Raw genomic sequence first — 27,165 nt, 5'->3', positions numbered from 1 at the left:
CAGCTGATGCCTCCTCCCCCCCCTCTTCTACTGCCAAGGGCTACAAGTCCAGAACAAAGCTGAGTCTCAGGGTCACTGGGAGTGAGGCACAGGAAGAAAACCCATCCAAGGAGGGGGAGAGGAATTAATGGTCACAAAAGCACTGCTGTAAACATTACTGAGTTTGGATTTTGCAAGCTCTTCCAGTTCCTGAAGTTAACAAAAATTAGAGGGGAAGCAATAGGTTCATGTTGATGCTACTATATAGGTAGAGCATTGGGTGGGAAAGCAAAAACTTTAAATGGCAGCTAAGCAAATGTATCACCTGAAATGTCTGAATGTGCCTTCTAAAGGGTGGAAGAAATACCCCAGTAAGTGCTATAAAGCAAGGAAGGTGAAGATATGCAGCAAGTAAATTAAGATTGCTCTATCTGTTCTCAAAATAAATAAATAAATTTTATTTGCTAATATGCCAGACAAAACATAAACTGACCATGCAGAGTAGATGTTTACAACCAAGGCCAACAAAATTAGGAACCACCCAATTTTACACTTCCACGGATTAGGGAACATTGAGGTGACGTAGCTTTATTGCTACGGCACAATATTTTGCAATCTGGGTGGCGATTGGTGAGCTGTCTCCCAGCAGAAACCTTCTGGTCCATTCACCCTCATCAACATGAGCCCATTTCCCTAATCAAAAGGTCAATAATATTGAAGTGGGATGACTTGTAAAGGGGACATCTAAAAAATACATGCTCAGTGGTTTCCAGCTCCCCTGTGTTACACGGGCAGAGTCTCTCCACCCTGGGGATCTTCTTAAATCTCCCTTCTAATATGGCAGATGGTAGGGCTGCACATCTGGCCAGTGTATAGGCCCTCCTATGTGGGTTCCTTTCCAGGGAGTTTAAATATGCAGCTGGGTGCTAGAATATACCTGGAATGTTGAGGAATTGCTCTATCTGTTGGTTTGTTGATGTATAGCCATATGCCATGAATTTCAAAACAAGGAAATTAAATAAAGTCCGTTTGTTTTGCATTGCTTTCCTCCTCTGTGAAATCTCTCGGATTCATACTGCCTGGAAGAATTTACCCCCAGAACATATTAATGTACCCCAAGCAGTTGCTGCCTGTTCCTCTATTGAACCAATGATGCAGTAAATTCTTATGGCTAACAGGGAATTTTGACAGGTGCATATGCAAACAAGAGAAGCTGAAGTTGCTGAAATTCTCCCTTCCACACAACTCTTAAAGGTACATGAGCTCTGTTCTCTTTTGCCTTCGGTTACCAGAAACATTATCCAATTACGTGAAACTACAAATTTTGAACACTTTGGCAGATAACTACAGGTCAATGTAGCAGTTACCCTGTGCTGTTGCCATGTATGAAAATAAGCCTGCATCTTAATCCTATGTGAATTTACTCAGAAATTCCGCTGAAATCAACAGGACTTTCTCTCAGATATATGCAGCCAAATCTTGTTTAAAATTGTTCTCAAGATGCTCTCAATTAGAAACTTTGCCATTAGTTGGTTCTTGTAGGTTATCCGGGCTGTGTAACCGTGGTCTTGGTATTTTCTTTCCTGACGTTTTGCCAGCAGCTGTGGCAGGCATCTTCAGAGGAGTAACACTGAAGGACAGTGCCCTTCAATGCCATAGAGTCCAATTGCCAAAGGAGCCATTTTCTCCAGGTGAACTGATCTCTATCGACTGGAGATCAGTTGTAATAGCGGGAGATCTCCAGCTAGTACCAGGAGGTTGGCAACTCTAAGGCCAGGTAAGTAAAGGTGGTAGCAAGGACAGTTTTTTGGGTTCCTTCCTAGACACATTGTGATATCATCATAACATCAGAAGTGCTTTCTAAATAAAACTGGGCTCAAAATAAAATATTTCCCCTCCTGTTTTTCAGGCAAATGGCTCTGTTAATGTAGGCCCATTTCATACTGAACTTGGGGATAATCCCTCCCCTCTCTAGCTATCAGAAAAATGGGTCTTACTGTCTATCAGGCACACAAATATTTTAATGTGGTCACGTTTGTCTTTCCATTTTTGGCAAACAAAGCACCTCTGAATATGTATTCCCCTGAGTATTCAGTGAAAATAACCATGGAGAAGTCCAGGATGGTAGTTTTTCACTTGTAATTGTGAGTTTAAACAATGGAAAGACATCTTTTCTGACATCTTTCCTGGGAACAGTTCATACCAGATGAATGTAGCCATCAGCAGACAGCCGTGTTTTATTTGTGATGCATTCTGACTTTGTTTATTAAGTAATCATTTCTGGGTACAAGTGTCAACACAATTTGCTTTTTGAATAATGTGAAGCAGATAACCTCAATTAACAGGCAATTACGGTAATTTTCATACTAAATGCTCTCCTTAATTGTTTTCGAAACCTGAAACTAAAACTGTAATAAATGATGAATGGTGAGAATACGTTGATTTAGGGCACTCCATAGTGTTCCCCTTACCACAGGAACATGCTCAACTGAATGCAGTCAACATGAGTTCTATTGATTTGGAAGGATGGGATCAAAGGCTTAACCATGGATTTCTCCCTTGCCTTTGGTACTTATAATAACAACTCTTCTTTGGATCTCCTTTTAGAAGTTTCCTTTTCCTTCCTCTGGCCAGTAAGGTTTCCAGCCTCCAGGTGGTGGCTGGAGATCTCCCACTGTTACAACTGATCTCCAGCAGACAGAGATCAGTTCACCGGAAGAAAATGGCCGCTTTGGCAATTGGACTCTATGGCATTGAAGTCCCTCCCCTCTCCAAAACCCACCCTCCTCAGGCTCCACCCCCACAATCTCCAGGTTTTTCCCAATCTGGAGCTGGCAACCCTACTGGCCAGACATGCTCTCTTCCTAAAAGTGTTAACTAGCTGGATGTTTTGCACGAGTAACTTATTTTTATTAATAAACAATAGAAAGCTAGGATTACCTCATGCACTTAAGCTCTAGCCTTGCCATTCCATGTCTGGAAGAACTGAATAGTTGATTTTTGTGGCTGCTTATAATTTTGTTCTCAAGGAGTGAATTTTAACTTTCTGAACATTGGTATCAGTTTTTGACCAGTATGAGTATGTAAGTGTAGCCCCTTGCAAGTATCCTCTCTTTCCCCCCAATGTTCTAGCAAGTTTAAGAGTAAAACTTGATATGGTCTAGGTAGTCCCATAAACAGCTCTTCCCTGCATTTTAAAGGATAATAGTGTGATCTCGATGGTTGAACGACCTCTATCCTGGACTTTATTAACCCTTGAAGAGGAAAAAAAATAAGCTCCCTCTCAATTGTCTTTTCTCCCTTTTCATGAATCTGAACAGTGGTGATGGTTTAGATTGACAAAACTGTATTAGATGCATAGGGATCTGAATCAGTGCCCCTTGTGGCTTCTGTTTAAGAAGTGCTAGAATGTCCCGTCACAGAGCTCCCAGCATCATGAACGATTTTGACTCTGTGAAAGGGGATACAAAAGAAATTGAGTTATGCAGGCACTCAAGGTTGGTAGATACCTCCAGAAGACGGGTATTCTACTAAGAAATGATTGGGTGGGTGGGCACAAAGGGCTAACCTGGTTGATTCCTTCGGCAATGAACTATCCTGAACTGTAAAAAGAAAAGGCTCCTGAGATCATCTAGATCATCTTATTCAAAGGGCCAATGGGATTATGGCCTGCATTATTACTTTCCTGGTTCAAACTACCTGCAGTTCCCTTCAGCTAGTAGAGCAGGGAGTACTGAAGCAGCACGTGACCTGCAAGAATGAGATTTTGAACTCTACAGCAGGCTCAGTTCTCAGCACATACCCCTGAGATCTGTGGTACGAAGTAAACAACCTTCAATCTGAATTGTTTACAGTCATCCAAAATAAAGATGCACCCTTTCAAGCCCAATGACTTCAGTGGACTTAGGTGGGTATAACTCTGCTTAGGATGGCACCTGTAGTGTACATTTTTACTTCCTCCCATATCAGAACAATGACTGTCACTCATTGCTATGGAAAAGTAAAGTACTTAATGAATGGTGGCAGTGTTGTCCCAGCATCCCAGCCATCTCCAGCGGAGACATAATGGGGAGGAGAAACTATGCAGTTCCTCTCCTGCCCACAGGGAAGAAAGAATGTTATTTTGATGCTTTCGATAGCCTTGAAAAAACAGAAGTAAGATACACAAAAGTGGAAGAAGGAAATACTTCCCCCCCTCACCAAAACACATAGTTACTTTAAGAGAAGGAGTGAAAGCAGCATTCATCACCTCCTTTTCAGATATAAACTGACTAGAAGGACATGAGCTCAAGGAAAGTGAAGCAAATCCCATTAAAATAGGCTTTGATCCTCTTTGAGTCACTTTATTAAAAAGGTCTATTAAAGCTTGGCTTGCACTTCATTGCTATATATGATGTCGGAATGAAAACCTATCAAAGGTGATTATCAACTTTTTTTCATTCGTTTAACATTTTCTGACTATTAATCTGCTCACTTTGTGGAGACAATCATCAGTGTCTTTAATGTGAAACAAAGCTTCTGGATAAGAGCTTCTAGTTGAAGATCAATAAGGAAGATATACTTTCAGTTACAACTTTAATAAGTGCAACAATAGGGACTCCAGCTTTATAGATTAATGCAATTTAGAATATACCAGGTACAAATCTCATCAAACATTCACAATAGTTGCTAAGGGATTTTCTAGGTATGGGAAGTTTCTGATGAACGAAACAGCATTATAAAGGTTCATTAGCCCCCACCAAATGCAAAAAACTACAGTGAGAAAACTAAAATTACAGGAAATTACAGGTTGGTTGCTACAGAAAAAACATGCAGAAAGAGTTGGCAGAATGGATGTTTCTCCACATTCCCCTTCCCCCAGCAGCCTATCTAGGGTTGCCAACCTCCAGGTACTAGCTGGAAATCTCCTGCTATTACAACTGATCTCCGGCCGATAGAGATCAGTTCACCTGGAGAAAATGGCTGCTTTGGCAATTGGACTCTATGGCATTGAAGTTCAACTTCTGAACATGTTCACTGTGGAATCTGTAGCTTTCTTAATTATATCTAAATGAAATCCAGATCTGGTTCATCATCCAGGAACAACTTGCCAGGGTGAGCCATCAGATCAAACCGCTAAGACAATTTTCATAGGAGCCACACTAGGATAGATCCAAGATGTTGTTGAACAAATGAAAGGTACTGAGGTTAATGCAAGGGAGAGTCACATCTTGCATGAACAAAAGTGGATTTCCTACTGAAACTCAAGCTACTATATGGTATTTACTTCATTTATACCCCACCGTTCTTTCTCCCCATTGTAGACCCAAAGCAGTTTACATCCTCCTGAGAGTGTATGATTAGCCTAAAATCACCCACCGAGTTTCCAAGGCAGAGTAGGGATTCAAACCTGGATCTCCCAGATGCTAGTACAACAATGTAGATTTCCTACTGTAGCCCCGTCCCTCAATCTCGCTCTGGTCCTCAAGTCCCCAAATCCTCAGGAACACCTTTTCAGATGGTGCATGAATACGTTCAAAAATCCACAGTAGGTTGGAAAGATCTGTACCGGGTTGTATTTTTTTTCAATGTAATCAGTTTGTAGTTTTAGCTGCAAGATGAGACTTCGAGTGATGAAAAATCAAGTGTGCATATGTACAGATTTAAGTCCTATTATATCTGGGCACAGCTTCACCCCCAGGAACACCACCCCCTTCCGGGTCCCGCCAGCTCCACAGCAGTTTTGGGGGGCCCTTCAGGAATGGGCTGTTAGAGAGCAATCCTAAGCAAATCTGCTCAGGATCCTACTCAAGTCTGTTCAGTGGAGCTTTCTCCCAGCAATGTGTTAGGATGGCACTGTTATTACTCTAGTTAGGAATGCACTGCAAATTTTCTTCAGCACCCATTCCTGAGAAGCTTGCATGGAGGCTGCAGTAAATATGAACCCAGCTCATTTGCTCAAGGATACCCAAGTAACACAGAGGTTTATTACAAAATGGGATAGTGTTCCTACTGTGGTCTGGATCCAAAGGGATATCAAATGTCATTTCAAAAATTCTCACATGTTGGTTTTGAACTTCCAGATATACTTCCAGATTAATTTTAAGCCAGTATACCAAGATTGCATGTATTCAACAATTTAAAAATGCATCAAATCCTTTATGCCCTGACCCAGCTCTGAGCTGGACTAGTACCTCTGCACTTCAAAAGGTATCGGAACAGGCCATTCCTGAACCCATCCAGCAGTGGACTACTTTATTCCTGTCTGGTCCAAACAGGACTGTTAGCCAATAATATGGATCATCAGCTTGAAGAAGACAGAGGCAGAGTGTGGTTCCGTCCTTTCTGCTGCTCCTCCTACCTTCTGGGGTATCAGTTATCTGACTGGGGTGACACATGCAGCAGTCCACTGCTGCCTGCATGCTCAGTTGAACAGGCATTTTATATAAATATGAGCATGGATGCTGCATCTTTTTATGTCAGCATAGCAATCCATTAGATTTCAGGAACAGTGTTACCTGCTTTAGGGAGATGGATCAAATCTGTTCCATTGGATTATTCTTGACTCAACAGCATACAAAAAAAGCCTAGGTATTGGCTACAGAGCTCTCAACATCTGTTTTAATGTTGTTGTATAAGGTAACACTAACAGGTTCCTATAGTCTTTGACTCCTTGGAGTAAGTACACAACTCCCTTCTATGTCTGCATTTCATTTGTGTTGTTTACATAGTCTAAGAAATATATAAATAAAGGTTTAAAAGAATCTGTTTCCTTTATTCCTCCTGTCATGTTGCGTTGGGTCACTTTGTGCTGCATGATGTGATGTCAAGTAACTCAATGCAAGGAGACACATGTCCCTTCTCATTGGGGATTTAAAGAAACAGTGCTTTCTTTCCCCCTGTGGGAAACTAAGCAGGTCAGGTGCCCAAAACTGGCTGTGGGAAATTTTGATCAAATCTTCTCAGTTTCAGTACCTACATATTTCCACTCTAATAGCATTTGGAGTATGACATGTACATGGCAGGGAGTTTATTGTCCTAATGTTACTGAAAGAGTCAAAGGAAACCAACATTACAGAAGGATTATTCCCCCTCATCTCACTTTTCTATCAGCCCGCTGGCCTCCATTTAGTATAGCGATTCCTACACATCAAACTGGTGCCGTTTTAACAAATAATTCTTTAAAAACAGGCAGATCTTGGGGGACTCAATGAGAGAACTATGTATTTAGCACATTTTCAACTATTTCATGCTGGCTGTTGCTTATTCTCCTCACAACTACCAAGTGAAGTAAAATAGTCTGAGAGACTGTAAATGAAGTTGAGGGCTAAGCTGAGACTTGAACACAGTTCTCAAATTCCAGATCTAGTACCTTAACCACAACTCTACATGGGCAGTTTTAGGGATCTTGATAATCAGGATCTCTTTAATAAAAGAGTGTGTGTTCAGTTTATAAGGAAGTAAATTTTCCCAGCTCCATTGCATTACCTTTTTCTTATTATTTCTACATGGGAATTCTATTCAATCGAGACTTTTGCTCCCATCTTTAAATTTTTTAGATTCTTTTGCCCGCCCTCACATGTGTATTTGAATACATGTGACATTTTGTATGTGTTTTGCTGAATATCAGTTGCATGCATGCATTGCTCCTCATGTCTGTGGGGGGAGGGGACTGTTCAGGGTCTCTGAGATCAGTGGATGCTCCCCTGGCTATACAACCTATGCTTTCTGTTTAATGTTGGCACTGCATCACAAGATAAATAAATAGGTAAACAAATGTGTTAAATCTTGGAGGTGGCAAAATAAGAGCAAAAAAAAAAGGGATCGTCAGGTCTATTTCAGATAAGCTGTGAATGAATGGATGGATAAACCGTGGGAAAGAAATTGTGACAGAGAATTTCATGAGCATCCCTCTCCAACTTTGTTTTGAGTATCCATCACAGATTAGATATGGAAGCATACAGCATTGCCAATAATGTCAAACTTTCCCTCATATTGTGTACATGAACACTTATGTCTAGTCATTACTATTAGGTTTCTACTGACTACTGGTGATATCAAGGGACCATTGCCTATACACCATTTTGTGTTTGGATATTATAAGACCCTTCCAGAGGGGATATTTACAATCCACATTAAAGAAGGGTTGCCAGCTCCAGGTTGAGAAACACCTGGAGATTTTGGGGGTGGAGCCTGAGGAGGGCAGGGTTTGGGGAGGGACATTAATGGGACACAATGCCATAGAGTCCATCTTCCAAAGAGGCATTTTCTTCAGGTGAACTGACCTGAATCTCCAGCCACCACCTGGAGGTTGGCAACCCTACACTGTTCATCATTAACACAACTGATTTCCCAAGGAAGTCGTATAATCTGAAATTTTTTACTAGCAAAGTAGTCCAAGTTGATATTTGCTTGAGATATTTACCTCACCTGTGACGTCTCACTCTCTTGATAAGCCTGGTGTCAGATTTAAATTTATAGTGGACCCCATATATTCAGAAAGTGTAAGGTTTTAGAGTGTTATATTCTCCAAGAATCCCACCTTTTCTAAATATATATAGTTTTTGAAGCTACAACCATGTCCTTCAGTTTGCTAGAATAACTTCAGTGATGTACATACTTCGCTTTGTTAAAAGGCTTTTTTACTTCTATAAATTATGCTTAATAAGAAATTACGAGATAGGAGTGAAAAATCAACAATTTCAAAAGAGGAAAAAACTTTTAAAAGAGCCCTGTTTATTTACTTGTACAGCAAGCACTGCATTTGCTGATAACAAACAACAAACATTCATCTAAAAAATTGTTTTCCTTGAGTTTTACTGTTCAGAGATGCTGCTGTTTATCAGTTTTTAATATACTCTTTGGAAATTGATGTGTACTTTACCCAGTCTTTTAAAATAACTGAGAGATTCAAAGGAAGGGTAAAATACTTTCATGATTCCCCAAAGAAAGCTGAGAGGGCAATTAAACAGATGGTAGCAATAAACTCACTTCCAGCGCATCAGGGAATAGGGTCCCTTATTAAAAGCCCAGAACAATGAAAGTAGGAAAAAACCTCCAGAGGTACATTTGTCCCAGGCCCCACACCTTTGAATCAGGTTCCACCTAAATAGCAAGGTCTAGCAAGCTCTTTACAGAATGGCTGGTGATGTTCCAAAGAAGCAGCTCTACCTCCAGACTTCTATGCTGAAGGACAAAATGTTTGAGAAGAGCCATGATTACCCTAGGAAGTGTAGTTGCAAAGAAAGTATGCCTAGCAAACAGCATCTGTGTTGCAGCCAAAGCCTGATCTAAAAGCACTTGGGGATTTAGATGATGCCCAAGAGGTCAGGACCTATTGAGGAGGCATGGATTCCCTCGTATTATCAACAGCCTGCTTGCCAAGTAATGGAGAGGACTGTGGCCAGACATGTTACTTGGGAAATTGTTCCTCCTTCCTCCCGCCTGAAGTTGCTAGTGGCCAAGCAAAAAGAAGAAGAAAAATTCTCAGTGTCAGCTCCTTAGAGTGTTATACTGTGGAGAGCAACATTGCGTCCTTCGTGCAATAGGTTTTGGATATCAGGGCTAAAATTCCTTTGACAGTTAAGCTAAACATTTGCAAATGTGAACAATACAAAAGATAAATAGCTATGTTATATATAATAAGCAAATTGATAGGTGCTTTGTGATGCAAATCGAATAGCATAGTTTGCGCACTAGATGACACAAGGCAATAAATGAATAACAAGAAATGGTCATTTCATTTGGAAAAACCTACCACCTGTCCATATCATACCTGTACCATTATTCTGTCACTTGGCTTTGAATGTTAGATAGTCCAGGTACACTGTCTATGTCAATCAATCAAGTTTATTTCGATACCACTGCCTATGTTAGAGCTTACATGTGTAGCCTGCCATTCGAGTTGCCACTTATTTTCAGAAAGAGATTTTCATTCCTCAATGCAGCTGTTAGTGGCGTTCAAGGTACGGGAGGTCATGAGCATCTTGGACTCCAGTTATTCAGCAGGCTAAGTTCAAATTTTACTAAGGTGTTTATATACATGACTTTGCTGATCTGGAAAGCCGACTGGCCCAGGGAAGCGCTCCTGACTTTGGCAGCGCGGAAAAAAGCAGCCGTGAATATCAGCCTTACCTGTAATCTCTAATACTGCTCTGCCCCCTTGTGCTGCTGCAGTGAACTTATCTGAAAAGCAGCTCGGCTGCCTTTTGTACAGGAGACCCACTTTCTCTTCTCGCACACGCACACACACGCAAAAGCCACTGTCACTTCTCACTGTTCTGGCAAGTTCAAGGTCAGTGCCTAGCTATTTTCAGCTCATCTCTTCTTGATCTGTTCAGAGAGATGACAAGGTAACGTGATTCGGGGTCAGCTGTATTACAGGAACCGTTACATAAAGGGAGAAAGTAGAAATCAATCCTAGCTGACAGTGTCTTCAGGATAATCAGCGCTCACTCCATGCCGCTGTCAGCTTCCCTGCATCAAACACCATGTTACTTCTGTCAGATCTTTTTAACAGAGCCATATTCTCACTTTTGGCAAAGTAAATAAATATTTCACTGGGGTTTGCATTAAATTCATTGTTAGAGAACTTTACCACTTTTCCCTCTTTCAACCAACTCTTGTCTCTATTTGCTAGATTTTCGTTTGTTTGTTTGCTCATTGCTCAGATTTTAGCCTTGGAAAATTTAGTAATGGATATAATTGATGGGGTGGGGGGGCTACTTCATTTGCAGGTTAGGCATCTTCTCTCAGAATCTGCCTTCACCGTCCTTTTCTTCTTTTTGCCCTTTTTTTTTTGCCTCCAACTGTTTCCAAGAACGTTTGCCTAAACGGTGCTCACCGCCATGCTGATTCTATGCAGGCTTCGCCGTAATGTTTTAAGACACCTTTCTCAATTTGTTTGATTAGGATCGCTTCCTCTGAAACGGTTTCCTCCCGCGACGAGACATCTTCCTCCGTGCAGAATTATGAATGTATCATTTCACGAGATGGGCTGCGTTTAGCGGCGTTTCGGCGACAGCACGTAGGGTGTCAGTTGGGGGGAAAGAGCTGCTTTTCCATCCCACATACCTTGTGCTCCCCCGGAACTGCCAAAGCCCACAGCGCTCCTCGGGAGAGCAATTTACCATAATATTAGTTGTCAGTAAATTCAAAGACAGGATTCCTAAAGCTATAAAATGGATTGGAAAGCATTTTTTTTTTAAAAAAGAATTAACAAACTAGAGTAAGAGTATACTGTCAACAAACAAATGCTTCATCATAGCACTGTAATTTGGAATTTTAATTACCCCTCTGCTTCTGTAACAAAACAATGTCTGAACTGGCAGCCATTTGAATCTCTCACAGGTCATTGAGCATTCTAGTTAATTACTCTATGAATAGCCTGTTTTTCTCCCCTCTGGAAACACGTTTCTAATGGCAGTCAAGGTCTGACAAATGTGTCATCTACATAATTAGCTAGGAAGCAACACAAAACATTAAACATGCTTTGTGCCGACAACTATCAAAACATTTCATTTGTTGTCAATTATTCATTACTTTGTAGGTTCTGAAGGGGTTGTTATTATGGAAATAAGTCCAGATGCTAACAAGGTTAGAGCTTTGGATTCAAATTAGTAATCAGAGGACTAACTTTACAAAAAAAAAAATTTTTTATCCCCCCCGTACGTTAGTGTTAGTATTCAATCAATAGTGAATTATAAACGAATTTTGCTAAGTTCCAGTCTGAAATTGTCTCAGCGTCACACACGCGCTAATTTATAGAGTTGCATCTGCCTTTGAAGTGCTAGGATCTAAGCACAATCAGGAAACTTTTAGAACCGCTGGCAAGACTCACTTGTACTTGGTAAATAGAGTAAAAGATTTTCACAGCATGAGATGTTATAATAGGGGGGAAGGGAACTTAGAAGTTTTCAAAATGCTTTCTCCCCCATCCATGTATCATATTGGATTTAAAAAAAAAAATTAATCAGCCCAAGCTCACATAAAATCTAGGTTTCATGAGAAAGCTGTTCTGCCTACCTCTGTCAAAGTATCTGGAATGAATTAAACCTGGGTTTTAACAATTGTACCGGAGATTCATTTACTGTCTGATGCCATTGGGGTGTTGCCCACAAATTAGGTAGCTAATCTGGGGGAAGGTTACATGATGTAGAATTCCAAAGTGCCCATCTTTCTCCAGTTTAGACACCTGAGAAGGCATGAATCTTGCCTAAGAAGCAACTGCTGGGAAAGAGGAGGATATAAAGAATGAGGGGGTGTTGTTACCAGAAGCATAAGGCATACCAACGACCAAGATAACAGTCAGTATCTGAGGTTTTATTGTAACAAAATAAAATAAACTATCAAAATACATTTTAAACGCCTGTGCAAACCTCACTTTCAATCAAGCCTGATCCTATGCACAATTAAGCATACTTAAGGCCATTGAAATCAATGGAATTAGATGTGTCTAACTTTTTATAGGATCATACTGTGTTTCCTTAATATTGAGATCATTACTGATGTAAAGTTATAATTTTAAGAAACAATAGAACAGCAATAACAGGTAATTTTTTCCCCACTTCTGGACAAAATGAATACTTATCCAGTTGATAACTTCACACTGAAGGGTTTATCTTCTCAAAGTTCAAAGATCAGAATTCATACACATCTTTTAAAATGCGACTCTGAACCCATAGGGACTCTGAACCCATAGGGACAACCAAACTGAGCGACCTCCCTTATTATTTGGTAATTTGGCTTCTCAGAGAATGAACACTTTCATTTTCAGGTGTGGTGCAGCTAGATTGTACTAAAAAGACCAAAATCATTGGACTTCATCTAAATGGTTGAGTTAGCTGAACAGTGTTCTGCAAAAATTAACACATAAGCAGGTTCCTTGCAGGTGCGTGAACAGCTAAAGATAGATCACCTCAGATCTACCTAAACTTAGTCATCATGACTGACTGTGCTACGCAGAATTACTGCAGTCTAATCTTATTGCTGCCCTGACCTGGATGGCCCAGGCTAGCCTGATCTCGTCAGATCTCAGAAGCTAAGCAGGGTCAGCCCTGGTTAGTATTTGGATGGGAGACCACCGAGGAATACCAGGGTTGCTGTGCAGAGGAAGGCCCTGGCAAACCACCTCTGTTAGTCTCTTGCCATGAAAACCCCAAAAGGGGTAGCCATAAGTCGGTTGCGACTTGACGGCACTTTACACACACACATGTAGTCCTGGTAGGTTTGCCAGCTCTAATTTGGGAAGTACCTGAAGATTTTGTGGGTGGAGCCTGAGGAGGGTGGGGTTTGGAGAGGATAGGGACTTCAATGCCATAGAGTCCAACTGCCAAAGCGGCCATTTTCTCCAGGGGAACTGATCTCCGTCACCTGGAGATCAGTTGTAATAGCGGGAGATCTTCAGCCGCCACCTGGAGGTTGGCAACCCGTAGTTCTGGCCTTTGACCTATTTTATTTATATGCAGCTTTTCTGTCTCATAATAGCCCCTTCAGGCAACTAACAATTGAATATCACAAAAAAACCAGAAAAATGTCAAAATAAATAGGAATTTGAAGCAAGATAAAACAAAATCAACAAGACACATGTGAAGCACAAAAATCTAAATGCCCCAATCCATTTACCCAAAGGTCCTTTGGAATAAAAACGTCTTTAGCCAGGTCTGCAATGAAGGCATCAACGTTAAGCCATCCTCTGGGATGAATCCATGGAAAAGCAGTTTCTACAGGAGGGATGTAATATGTAAAAAAAAAAAAAAAAAACACTTTACTGAAATCTAACTTCCCTGAAATCTACCCTCCCTTTTTTTAACATGTGAAGGAGTGGGGAATCCTTCATGTGAAGGAGTGGGGAATCAAACCTGGTTCTCCAGATAGGAGTCCACCACTCCTAACCACTACACCACACTGGCCCTCAACAGAACATAACATCCCCACAGCAACTGTTCGGCAGCTGTTCAAGTCAGACGATGGCAAGACAAGAATATCCAAACTTCAGCTCACAAGTGATCACAGCAATCAAACAGAGTGTGTTTCCTGCAAAGTTTGTGGCATTCCTTGACCCAAGTTAAAATCTCTGCTTGGCCAAAATACTCACTAGGTGGACTCAGGCCAGTCATTCTTACTCAGCGTTACCATGAGGATAAAATGGATGTAGGGAAGATGCATGCTGCTCAGAGCTTAGAATAATGGTGGGATAAAGAGCAAATGCAATAGAAACACAGGGTATCTATATATTAGGACAGATTTACACATAACTGGTTTTCTGCATATTTGAAAAGACCTTGTACCATAAGTACATGTGAAATAGTGCCATGAGTAAAACCATTGGGAAGCTTCCAAAAACCTGTGTTCCTCTCAGAAAAACACATGTCCCCATACTTAAATGTGTAGAAAAGCATGCCATATGGGTCTCAAGAATTTTAGAACTACATCTGCAGTCACATCTCCTCAAAAGCATCCGACTGACTTCGGTGGGACTACCTTAAAATAATTATGTGGAATGGAGTCTAAATGGCTCCAAGGCTGGCATGTAATAAGTGAACGGTCATCAGAATGCTCTGAATACAGCAGTTATCATGCAGACTTTACTGCACAGCAGAGAGGAGACCTAACTCATCATTGAAATCTGAACCACACCATGTAGTATACAAACTATGTGAGCAATTTAAATAAATGAACAACAAATGCAGCAATTATGGTTTTGTTCCAGGCTCAGGCTGATAATTCTTGCTTGCCATACAATCTTGTACATGATTTCCAGAATGTATCAATAGATGTTGCAACTTGTTAGTAATGCACAACAAAACTGTTCTCTCAACTGATATGGCACAGAAAATTAAAGATTCTCTCAAAGCTTCAAAGACTTTCCCTTGCCAGAAGTGCCCAGAAGGATAGTCTCTTTGGCTGACTAATTTATATCTCATAAGAACATAAGAAAAACCTTGCTGGATCAGACCAGGGTCCATCAAGTCCAGCAGTCTGTTCACACAGTGGCCAACCAGGTTCCTCTAGGAACCCCCCAAACAAGACATCTCTGCATCCAATTTGCTGGTTTTTGTTACACAAGTGTGTGTGTGTGTGTGTGTGTGTGTGTGTGTGTGTATAAAATGCTGTCAAGTCGCAGCCGACTTATGGCGACCCCATTTGGGGGGTTTTCATGGCAAGAGACTAACAGAGGTGGTTTGCCAGTGCCTTCCTCTGCATAGCAACCTTACCCAGGCATTCCTTGGTGGTCTCCCATCCAAATACTAACTAGGGCTGACCCTGCTTAGCTTCTGAGATCTGACGAGATCAGGCTAGCCTGGGCCATCCAGGTCAGGGACACAAGAGTACAGTATGAATAATCCATCTTTTTAAAAATGACACATTGAGTTTAACTTTCTGGGTGAGTGTGGTGATGTTTGAAGTATGCTACTGGTGAGCATCAAAGGGCCTGCAGCCCAACCACCTATCTGCCTGGGAACTAGGGAGGGAGGGCTCAAGAATGGCTGCCACACAGCGGCTTGCTGGGGACAAAAGCGATAACAGGCAGTGGAGGGATCAGCTTACCACAGGGCATAGCCCTAGGCACCTCCCAACTAGGATTGCTGGAGATCTCCTGCTATTACAACTGATCTCCAGCCAATAGGGATCAGTTCCCTTGGAGAAAATGGCCGTTTTGACAATTGGACTCTATGGCATTGAAGTCCCTCCCCTCTCCAAACCCCGCCCTCCTCAGGCTCCACCCCCAAAATCCCCAGGTATTTTCCAACCCAGAGCAGGCAACCCTACTCCCAACTGGTGAGCAGCCAAATTCCCCCGCCTTAAGATGAGCTGAGATCAAGGGCCCACTCTGGTCTGACAGCTATTTTTTTTTCCTTTGCAAAACTCAGGAGAACGGGTGAAACCTGCTTATAACTTACCAAGGTGTTTATTATATTTTGTACAACCACCTGTAACATTCTGCCCAGAGGAGACTTTTACCCCTCCTATTCTCATTTCTGGATTTTTGACTGATTGAGAATATGTGGTAAAATATCTTCACTGTCTAGTGGGATGTTAACAAGGACTTGCATATAAATGGTTGCATAAATAGTTCAGTAAATTGCTACTTTAGCCCTGACCTTGATATCCCAGACTATCCCGATCTCATCAGATATCAGAATCTGAGCAGTGTTGGCCCTGACAAGTATGTGGACGGGAGACCACCAAGGAAGTCCAGGGTCACTATGCAGAAGCAGGCAATGACAAACCACCTCTGAACATCTCTTACCTTGAAAACCCTATGGGGTCACCACAAGTCAGCTGACTGCACTTTCCACCACCACCAAATTGCTAAGCGATCAATGACTTGTTTGCATTCTAGCAAACAATTTAATTTGTTAAGCTAAGGGATGGCTAAGAACATACAATTTTCATTCCTAGTCTTTCAGTTTATCACCAGAGCCTTCAATTGCTTTTTTGAATCTGTCAGCCAAGATCTACCTCCAGTGAACACTACCATTTTGTCAAATTATGCACTGCAATAAAAGTCAAGATGGTGGCACAATATTTAAGTTTGGAGGTGATGTGAAGCAGCACAGTTTTGATTAGAAAACTGAATCTTATGGGCATTTTGCCCATCCTTGCTTGAAAAAAAGTCTGTGTTTTTCTGTCAGGGAAGAACAAAGTAGAAAGCAAAACAAATCTTCAAAAAAAATAAAAATCCACCCTCGCTTCTACTAAATATGCTCTTTTAAAACTGTGTTCTAATGATCTTTCCATGAAGGAAATAATCCATTTTCAACCAAAACTACCTGCAGCTATGAGGAAGGGTGGGTTGGGGGGGAATCATGAAACTGGAAACATTTTTTGGAAGGGCTGCAGCCTCATTTCATTAACACTAAACAGATAACATATTTATGCAGAAGTCAAAATATTTGGGAAGCTGATAATCCTGTAAGCCTTAACACGGCAGAAAAACAAGAAATAAACGCAAAGTGTTACTGTTCCACATGCCTGCCTGATCAATGGTTTTCACATATTGATCTATAAACGGAGTTGACAGCCTGTGTTGGCTGCACATTTTCCAAGCAGCTCTATTTTTGTACAAAACCAATACGGGCAATTACCTTTGTTTGAGATGCCAACTCTTATCAATTCAATGTGATTTAGTGTCATTTTAATTAAATATCAGGATATACTTCAGGACAATCTCCACATAGAAAGCCTCAAACTTGACTTTAAGCTTGACGTGAAGTCAACACGTACTCTAGACTCGCCATTCCTGACAGGTCTCAAAAACCTCTGCTCAACAGAAAAGCCTATGATTTTAGGGATGTCGTTTCTCACTTTGGCTAGGCAAAACTTTGGGCAAGTAGTCACGTGTGGGGAAGGAAGGGGCAGAAGCAGGCGCCAAACAATTGTTTCCTACCTCTATTAGTGTATTAGAGAGGTGAATAAGACACCTGTTTCATCTAATGCAGAAGAACCTTTTGGAAGGGATAAATCTAATTTTTAAAGTATGTATGAGTGAACGAAGATATTTCATAGTTTGGATTTTCCTTGAATGAAACAAAATACATTTCTCTGAGGTTTAAGAGTTGGAACTGGCGAATATGTGCATTTTATAGAGTCTATATCCACTTGTAAGAGTTGTGCTATTAATAGGGTTGCCAACCTCCAGGTACTACACAAGAAAAGAAGGCTCAGTGCTGTAAGGATAATTGGAGCAACCCAAAACAGCACTATAACACTATAAAGCAAATAAGTGAATTTTATAAAGTGCAAAGTGAATAAATATATACAGCATATACAAAGGGAGTACAAACAGATACAAAATTTACAATAACAATCCAATAAACATGACTTATCAAGAGGATGCCAAAGATCCTGATTCAACAGGTAAGTTCAAGTAATCAACCAATTAAGGTATCCTTTGATATTGGAATTTTTTTTGAATCTTTCAAATTCTTTTTAGGTTGCAGTTATTGGAACAAAGCCACAGGAAAGAAGATGTCAGACGTGTTGTCTAGATCGAGACCACGTTTCGCATATGGCTTCTTCGGTGACCTGTATCAATAATAAATAATGTATAAGTGCCTTAGTAGGTGTTGTCTCATAGGGACCGCACAGAATGTCCTTTTGGAGACCTGGATACAAATCTTTGCGGTCCCTATGAGACAACACCTACTAAGGCACTTATACATTATTTATTATTGATACAGGTCACCGAAGAAGCCATATGCGAAACGTGTTCTCGATCTAGACAACACGTCTGACATCTTCTTTCCTGTGGCTTTGTTCCAATAACTGCAACCTAAAAAGAATTTGAAAGATTCAAAAAAAATTCCAATATCAAAGGATACCTTAATTGGTTGATTACTTGAACTTACCTGTTGAATCAGGATCTTTGGCATCCTCTTGATAAGTCATGTTTATTGGATTGTTATTGTAAATTTTGTATCTGTTTGTACTCCCTTTGTATATGCTGTATATATTTATTCACTTTGCACTTTATAAAATTCACTTATTTGCTTTATAGTGTTATAGTGCTGTTTTGGGTTGCTCCAACCTCCAGGTACTAGCAGGAGATCTCCCGCTATTACAACTGATCTCCAGCTGATAGAGATCAGTTCACCTGCAGAAAATGGCTGCTTTGGCCATTGGACTCTATGGCATTGAAGCCCCTCCCCTCCCCAAACCCCGCCCTCCTCAGGTTCCACCCCAAAAGCCTCCTGCCGGTGACAAAGAGGATCCTAGCAACCCTAGCTATTAAGAAGTAATAATATCACATCTTATATTACGGTCTTAGCAGCATCGTGGTGTGTTTCCACTATGAACACAGCAAAGAGATAGCAGGCCTATGTATCGTCTCTTTCCAAGTTGCTGTCTCATTACCACCAGACTTATATAACGCTAACCTTACATGTCTTGTGTCTCATACACTATATATAGGGTTGCCAACCTCCAGGTAGTAGCTGGAGATCTCCTGCTATTACAACTGATCTCCAGCCGATAGAGATCAGTTCCCCTGGAGAGAATGGCCGCTTTAACAATTGGACTCTATGGCATTGAAGTCCCTCCGCTCTCCGCTCTCCACCCTTCTCAGGCTCCACCCCCAAAACCTCCAACCGGTAGCAAAGAGGGACTGGCAACCCTACCTATATATATTACATTTACTATATAATGCAGAAAACAAGCTGATCTCCATTAGAACAACAGCCCAAGTATGTTTCACTGTATCAAAGGACCCTGGTTATTTGAAAAGGCCTGTATGTACATTTTACTTGTTCCAACAGGATTTGTAAAAAAAGAAAAAGAAAAACTTGTATGAATGGCAGCCCCTTTTCAAAGTTTGTCATACAAGTTTGTTTTTGTTTCCAAGTCAAAGAGTTAGCAAAGGAGATTTGGCCCACAGTCAAGAGTCAAGAGTTCCAGTGCAGTAGGCTTAGTGCAATGCAATGCAGACAATTCTAAAAATACTTAAGGGGGGGATTAAAGAAACAGTGGCTGATGAATCTCTTGACTTTGAAATGGCAGATCAATTATCAATTAAGTCAGCAGAGGAATAAAATAATAATTCAGAAGAAGAAAGCATTATTTATAAACTTTAGCTGGTGGCACATCCAGTGCTATCAGGGAGATAGAGGGGGAAAGCCTTTTCTAAGTTCGCATCTGCCACCCACAGTTCATGTAAGCATCTGTAATAATAATAAAAAAATCACCTCTAATTCATCAGTGACAGCTTTTTCATCCCTCAAAATATTTTTGATCAATTCATATAACGGATTAATCAGCGAAGGATACAATTTGCAGCCCTAAAAATCATTCAGAATTATGCACGGAACAGAAGGATTTGTTGCATAGTGCTGGGATTAAATCCCACCTCAACTATAGCCATAGCAGTGGCTTTTGGCCAGTCTTTTCTTCCAGTTCGCCAGTTTAGGGATGCTTCCCAGATTCTTCTTGTCCACATTTCTCTCCTTGATTTGGTTGTTCTGTTTGACCTGGTCATTTTCCCAAAGTGGAACCAATTCATTAAGAATTCTCCCTCCTCTTTTAACATATAAATCTAATGCCTCTGTCTCTGACATAATGCCTTTTTTAAAAAATTAAGTGACAGGGATCCCAAGGCTACATTGTCAGTGGCAAGATTTATTTCAGTCTTTATATCCCTCAAACATTAGATTTACACTGCTCAAGATCAATGGATCAAGGAGCTTCTAAGGGATAAAGGAAAGGTAAGAATCCTCCATTGCTCCACATTTGATTAAAACACATTATGAAAAGTGCTCAGTTTGCTGCAGTGTTTAGTCCCCTTTACATTACTTAGTCATTTGCATTTCTTCACCTTCTGCATTACTGATCTTCACATGCACATTAAAAAGGCAATCAGTTATCAAGGTTCATTTTGTGTCTAGCAATGTTCAGGAGCACATGCGCACAAACCATCTCACAGAACAACACTTGATTCAATGAAATGTATGATCACATCAAGATTGCTTTTCTATAGCATCTTATCAATGTGCGCTTTGCTCATCAGTGACACAGAAGAAGAGAAAGTGCCAAAAAGAGAGAAAGTGAAAGCTGTTGCACCCTATGCATGCTCCAATTCCAGAATCATTTTAAGAAATTCTGCTAGCTGAAGTAGAATCAACAGGACTGGAACGCAGAACAGAAATAAATTCTGCAACAAGAAAGAAATGGAACAAGGGAAGTTCTGCTCATTCCTAGCAGCATTATATTAATATTCAGGTTTTATGTCTAAATGATTAATAGTATTAAGATATCTTTGCTAAATGAGAGAATGCTCATTACATTTAGGCAACTGATAATATTTCATCTTTTTTACATGAAGAGATGTAGAATCTGCACTTTAGAACACTGATAAGCAAGTTCTGCTAAAATCACTTTGATAAAGGTCCAGGTATTTCACCAAAAAGCTGAGTTTCCAACAAATGCCAGGTGTCTTTGCTTCATTCCCTGCTTTGCTAAACTTTGATTTACCATAGTCATGTAATTTTTTTTTTATTTTGCCATATGTTAAAAAAAGAAAATGGTCAACAAATCTCACAAATTGAAATACGAATTTTGTTGCTTAGTTGGAAATGCAATCCACATTTTCAAAACTACCAGGCAGGGAAAGGTCTTCCCTAAAGATGCATTACAAATCCTACTTTTCCACTCCGCTATGTCGACATTCTAGCAATACTGACTTTTATGTAAATCCTTCCCATTCAAATTCCCACCGTTTGTTCAGCGTGTATTTTGAAATGTTTGTATTTTTTCTTAAGACATCGGCCTTTCCTGTTTGCCTTTCACCAGCCACTTAGGAGGAGTGCTGGAGCAAATATGCCAACATACTTTTCATTCTGTCAATATCTAGTCAAAAACTCGGCATGGCAAAGAGAGAAGGGGGGGGAGAGATGAAAATACTAGAACGAACGAGGAAATTAGGAGCATGGCAAGCTTTCAATCTATTATATCGGAGCCAAGTTTGCCTGGTGAAATGACATACCCTGCGTCTCTATAATTAGCTGCTAAGAAAATACAACTTTTCAGCTCCCTACAAAAGAACATAAATTGCAACTGGTAAGCTTACGGAAAGCAAGGAACAAATATTTATGTCTGGTGCAACTTTTTTTTTTGGGGGGGGGACTCCTTTTCGGTCTGTCATCCCCACATACTCTCTTGTCCCCCCCATCTCCCCCAAAACGAAAGTTATGTAACAAGGTAATACCAACAATGAGAAACTGCATGATAAAATCCTGCCCAAAAGTGAAAAATGCTAATTTTGTCTCATTTAGCAGCTGGATACAGAAATGCTCATTAGTTTTAAGAGGGTTAATCCTTTTAACTTTTGCATATTGATATGCCAATTATGCCTAATTGTACAAGAGGCATCAGTCAAGGTAATAGTGCATAAACACATGAAAGTTATTAAGTACATCCCAACATGTAATAAAGTAGGTGTTAATTGGTAGCTGAGTTCTGCAGGCTATTGAGGTGGATAATTCATTGAGAGATGGATCACTTGTAATTTCTCTACATAATTCCTTTTGCAGTATCATGCTGTGATGTTTTCATGCTTGTCAAAAACAACTGCAGCCTAGTGCCTTTTGTTAAACACAGCCAATAAAATATGTTAGGCATCATTAAATATACTTAACTTTTAAACTTTTTCAAAGGTACAGTTCTTACCGATAATACATTATACTATTTCAAAATAAATGACTGTAAACACTGTTTTAACTTCCTAACTGAAGAACATCTCACTTGCGCGTGTTTTTTTTTTTAAAGGCACTACGTGCAAATGTGTCAGAGGAAAGTGATAGTTTTAAATTGGAAAGTAAACATAAGGAAATGAATGTTTCATCAGTTACTGAGATGATATCTGAGGAGAGGGTGTCCCCCCCCTGCAAGTCTTGAAATGTAATGCCGGTTTCTCTGAACTTAAACATCCACTTCAGCCAACTGAGAGGAGAATAATTAAAAGCATGTATTTGCAGAACTACGCTGATGAAGCGGCTGTGGTTAATTTTGCATTTGTGCGCAGGGTAAAAATAGCAGGGGGGAAAAAAACCACAACTATAGCAAGCTGATTCCATTTACAATCTCAGTTAAGGAACTGAATATTTCATATGGTTCCATCGTATTGGCAGAACAGCCAATTAATAGATCTCATGGCTTTGAAGAGAAGAGAGTGAGAGGGGAGGCGGGGGGGGGGGTTCAAGTACCGTTGCTGGTCTTTCACTTGTTTGCTGCGAGTCGCAAAACTGAGCAGGAGTTCCAAAACGAGAGCCTAGCATCGCATAAATAATTTTGCAGCATCGTATGGCCTCAGCTGCAAGTTGCAGCCGTTACGGAGAGAAATTAACCAAGGGAGGCTCATACCAATCAGTTTGTTTAGTAGCACAGGATGAGTACAGGAGAAGGGACATGACTGGCAACAGAGTTCACCTCCTAAAGTATCGGTGTTTGAATCTTTCCAAAACAAAATTGTTCATCACTTGCCTCTCCCTGCTGTTTAAATATTAGGGTCATTTCTGACTCCCATTTTTAACTATTGCTAATTTCCTCAGTTAGAGGAAGAGGTTTTATTTCTATTTTGTCCTGCTTTGTACAAAGGCTGTCTCTTTTAGAATGCATAGAATGTTGAGCAGCCCCATCCTAAGATCCTGATACCAAAGGCACAGCCATACCAGTGTGAAGCCAATGCTGTACCCATAGATGCCACACCAGGGAACCTTAGCCTAGATATTTTCCTACAGTATGTACTAAAAAAGATGAAGACACAAATTCAACAAACTAGGGTTAATTCACACTACCATTTTTAATGGTGATAAAAAGTTGAAAACATGAAGCTGCCGTATGCTAGTAATTTTTCAAGATGAGTATTGCCAAAAAAAACCAAAGTGGGTTATAGATCAAATCAAGCCTGAACTGACCCTAGAAGCTAAAATGACTAGACTGAGGCTATCGTATTTTCGTCACATTATGAGAAGGCAAGGGTCACTAGAAAAGACAGTCATGCTTGGAAAAGTTGAGGGCAGCAGGAAAAGAGGAAGACCCAACAAGAGATGGATTGGCTCTATAAAGGAAGCCACAGCCCTCAGTTTGCAAGACCTGAGCAAGGCTGTCAAAGAGAGGACATTTTGGAGGACTTTCATTCATAGGGTAGCCATGAGTCGGAAGCAGCTTGATGGCACTTAACACACACACACTGTCTATTCTGACTAGCAGCGTCTCTGCAGGGTCTTTCATAGTTACTACCTAATTCTTTCAACTGGAGAGGTCAGAGATTGAACCTAGAACCTTCTGCATGTGAAACAGGCCCTCTACCACTGAACCAAAGTCCCTCCATCCAAAATTATTTCAGAAACATAATAACCAGACTGTTCAGTACTTCCGCACATTTCCAAATTGGGTCAAGTACAGCACACACTTTTTAAAAAAACCACCTTACTCTGGAAATTGATCAAGAAGGCGCTTGGCAGAGAAATCAGTGTAGGTTAGACCACTGAGCACTAGTAATCAGCATAAGAACATAAGAAAGGCCCTGCTGGATCAGACCAAGGCCCATCAAGTCCAGCAGTCTGTTCACACAGTGGCCAACCAAGTGCCTCTAGGAAGCCCCCAAACAAGACGACTGCAGCAACACCATCCTGCCTGTGTTCCACAGCACCTAAGATAATAGGCATGCTCCTCTGATCCTGGAGAGAATAGGTATGCATCGTGACTAGTATCCATTTTAACTAGTTGCCATGAATACCCCGTCCTCCATAAACCTGAACAATGGTCACTAGCCTAGAAGCCAATAAGAAAAGATACGACAACTCTACAGAGGTTAAGACGATCAATGCTCTCAGGATGAAAGGTTGACTATAAATAAATAAGCAAATACTTAACATAAAATTCTGAATAAAAATAGAATCTCTGTATTAAGAAGAAATGCCAGGGCAATCACTCCAGACTAGGCTAGTGTGCGGCTCTTCTTCATTTCAAAACTTTTTGCATATAATACTAACAGAGAGACAGACAATCCTTGTAGAAGAGTACTTACAGGTGCAGAGACTTTCACATTATCAGAGAATATCATAGATTTGCTTTGGCTGTGTCTGTCATTGGGCCTGTTAGCACTTTTGATCCTCATCTGAACAGCACCTGTGCTTTCACGGGGACAATGCGGTTTTTCAGCACTGGTATCAGAAGACTGTAATTGCTGCATGATTAATATATCGATCTGAAAAATAGTTGGTAATATTAAACACACTGTGCATGAATCCAGGTTTTATTCCAGTTAGTCAATTTTAAAAAACCAACAACCCTAGAGAAACCAGCTGAATATCCTTTAATATCTGGGATATCTATCATCAGAATCAATATCTAGGGCATCAGACATCCTCACTATCCCATCCAAGCTGTCTTGGATGAGTGCCGTTTACGTAAAAGATTATTCTTATCTCAAAAGCCATTCTTCTGTTGTGTAATCTTTCAGTAACCTTTCTGGTACATCCAGCTGGCAGGCATCACAGTTTGCCTTTAGTCTGTCCATTGGAGACAGATATCTCAAGTTTGCTCATGGGCTACAAGCGAAGTGTTTGGCCTCAGCTGGTTGTGCCAGAAAGATCAGCAGAGGAAATGAGACGCCAGTCCGCTTTTCACACTGCTGGCCTAAGGTATACTGTTGTGTACATCTTGTGTACACCTACTAAAAACATCAGGTCAACATGAACAAATGATAACTAGTACTGTACTATAGCTAGAGGGTTTGTTTTGGTTGAATGGAATCAGCTTCAGCCATGACGTTCATGTGGGTGATCTTGGGCTATTGATTGCCTGTCCGCCTTACAGAACACTGCTAGAAAACTGTCTACCTTACAGGGCTGAGGTTACAGGGCTGTTGAAAGATTGGGGAGGGGGCAGTACATAATACTCTCAGCTCCCTGAAGAAAGAGTGGGATAACAAACGCTACAAATGAGTGAACCAATAAATGTTAGAAGTAAAGTGTTATCATACACTTATGTGTGTTGGAAGTCTGGTCGTGGTTCTCTGCAGGATATAGTTTGTGCAGTGGCATATCTTTCCCCAAGGAAGCTCAAGAAGTCTTCTCAAAGCCACCCAGGTGTCTGTCTTGCTCCTGTCCACATTTTCTCCTTATCTCTAGCTTGGGGGCATTGGGATAGGGTTGCCAACCTCCAGGTACTAACTGGAGATCTTCTGCTGTTACAACTGATCTCCAGCTGACAGAGATTAGTTTCCCTGGAAAAAAAATGGCCACTTTGGCAATTGGACTCTATGGCATTGAAGTCCCTCCCCTCCCCAAACCCTGCCCTCCTCAGACTCCGCCCTAAAAACCTCCCACAGGTGGTGAAGAGACCTGACAACCCTACATTTAGACATCAATTGTGTTGCTATGTGTATTGTGTATGATAACACTTTACTGTCTCCAGTAATTTTTAGTACTTCATACACACATGAGGAAATGCAAGAAATAGCTTTCACATGAAAATGGCTGAAGGTATCACAGAAGTCAAAATGCTAGGTTAAAAAAAAAGAATTGTGATGTGATCAGCTTGCAAATTTTCATGTGGAGGCCATTTCAGACAAATACTTGAAAACGAGATGGTAAAGGCAGTCTATGTGAACTTTAATACTTCAGAAAGAAATGTATGAATCATACCTCTAGAAGTGAAACCTGATTATGTTTTCCGGTAAGGAAGTAACACATTACAGCTATATAAACCATGTTCCCTGAACCTGTTTGGTACTTTTAAAATGCTAAGGCCGCTCATCTAATCTCAGACTCATAAACATTTCATTGAATCAGCCGTTTTACTTATTTTGCAGGCATATTTTTCTTACTTGGGACCCTGGGCTATTATTAAATCTGTCAGATTGCATAACCATAGGGTTGTCAGGCTCTATTTGTACTTAGGTGGGAAATCTAGAAGGAAAGTCTAAGAGCTGCAGGAAGTAGGAACACTATGCTGGGAAGGATGCCATCTTCCGGACGAAATGCAAAGCAATATTTCCCAAATATTTTCCAGTAGTTGTGTTTGCACCAACTATTTAAAATATGATTCTGGACATAAGATTGAAGCATATAGTGCAATATCTGGTGAACGCTACTCATCCTGAGCTGCCTTGTACAATGTCTGTGTTTCCATCCTGAAATGGCTCTCTTATTATTGCAGGTTTTCTATTGTTGCCATTCCAATAACTAAATATGTCCCCCCTTTCTTTTAAAAGTCCCAATATTATGACAGCTAGATTATGGGTAGAGAAAGAATCTGAATATGACCATGGCTTCTGAAGTGCTAAAAATTACTGGATACAGACTTTAGCAACACAATTGACGTCTAAATGTAGAGTTGCCAGGTCTCTCTTCACCACCTGCGGGAGGTTTTTAGGGCGGAGTCTGAGGAGGGCAGGGTTTCAGGAGGGGAGGGACTTCAATGCCATAGAGTCCAATTGCCAAAGTGGCTTGCAGTTTAACACTGTGTGTTCTGCATGCAAAATCACATTGCAAGCAAGGTGAGATTATTGGCAGTGAGGGGGGAAATCACCTAGTATATGGGGGAGGAAGCAAGTTCTGTTCCCACTAAAATATTTATGTGTAACCTTACTTCTGGGCATTTTGTTGTTGTGTTTCACCTCCTATTGCAGCCATTTTGTGATTGTGCCCACCACCCTGTATCAGAATGCACAGTGTCAAAAAGGTTGGGGACCCCTGCTCTAGAGGA

The 27,165-nt window shown here is 40.7% G+C and overlaps 1 protein-coding gene across 1 annotated transcript in view; it reads right to left on the bottom strand.

Annotated features, from left to right (window-relative positions):
• ARHGAP15 (Rho GTPase activating protein 15) overlaps positions 1 to 24,646 on the bottom strand; it is a 509,635-nt gene extending 484,989 nt beyond the window's left edge. The window contains exon 1 of the mRNA XM_056861406.1: positions 24,482 to 24,646. Coding sequence (XP_056717384.1) covers positions 24,482 to 24,646 — 165 coding nt within the window. The remainder of the gene's footprint in view (positions 1 to 24,481) is intronic.
• Between the last annotated feature and the right edge of the window lie 2,519 nt (positions 24,647 to 27,165).

This window comes from Euleptes europaea, chromosome 15 (genome assembly GCF_029931775.1).
Source record: "Euleptes europaea isolate rEulEur1 chromosome 15, rEulEur1.hap1, whole genome shotgun sequence".
Classification (NCBI taxonomy): Eukaryota; Metazoa; Chordata; class Lepidosauria; order Squamata; family Sphaerodactylidae; genus Euleptes; species Euleptes europaea.
Note: the sequence above shows the minus strand (reverse complement) of the source record. Positions and strands in the feature narration are given on the sequence as shown.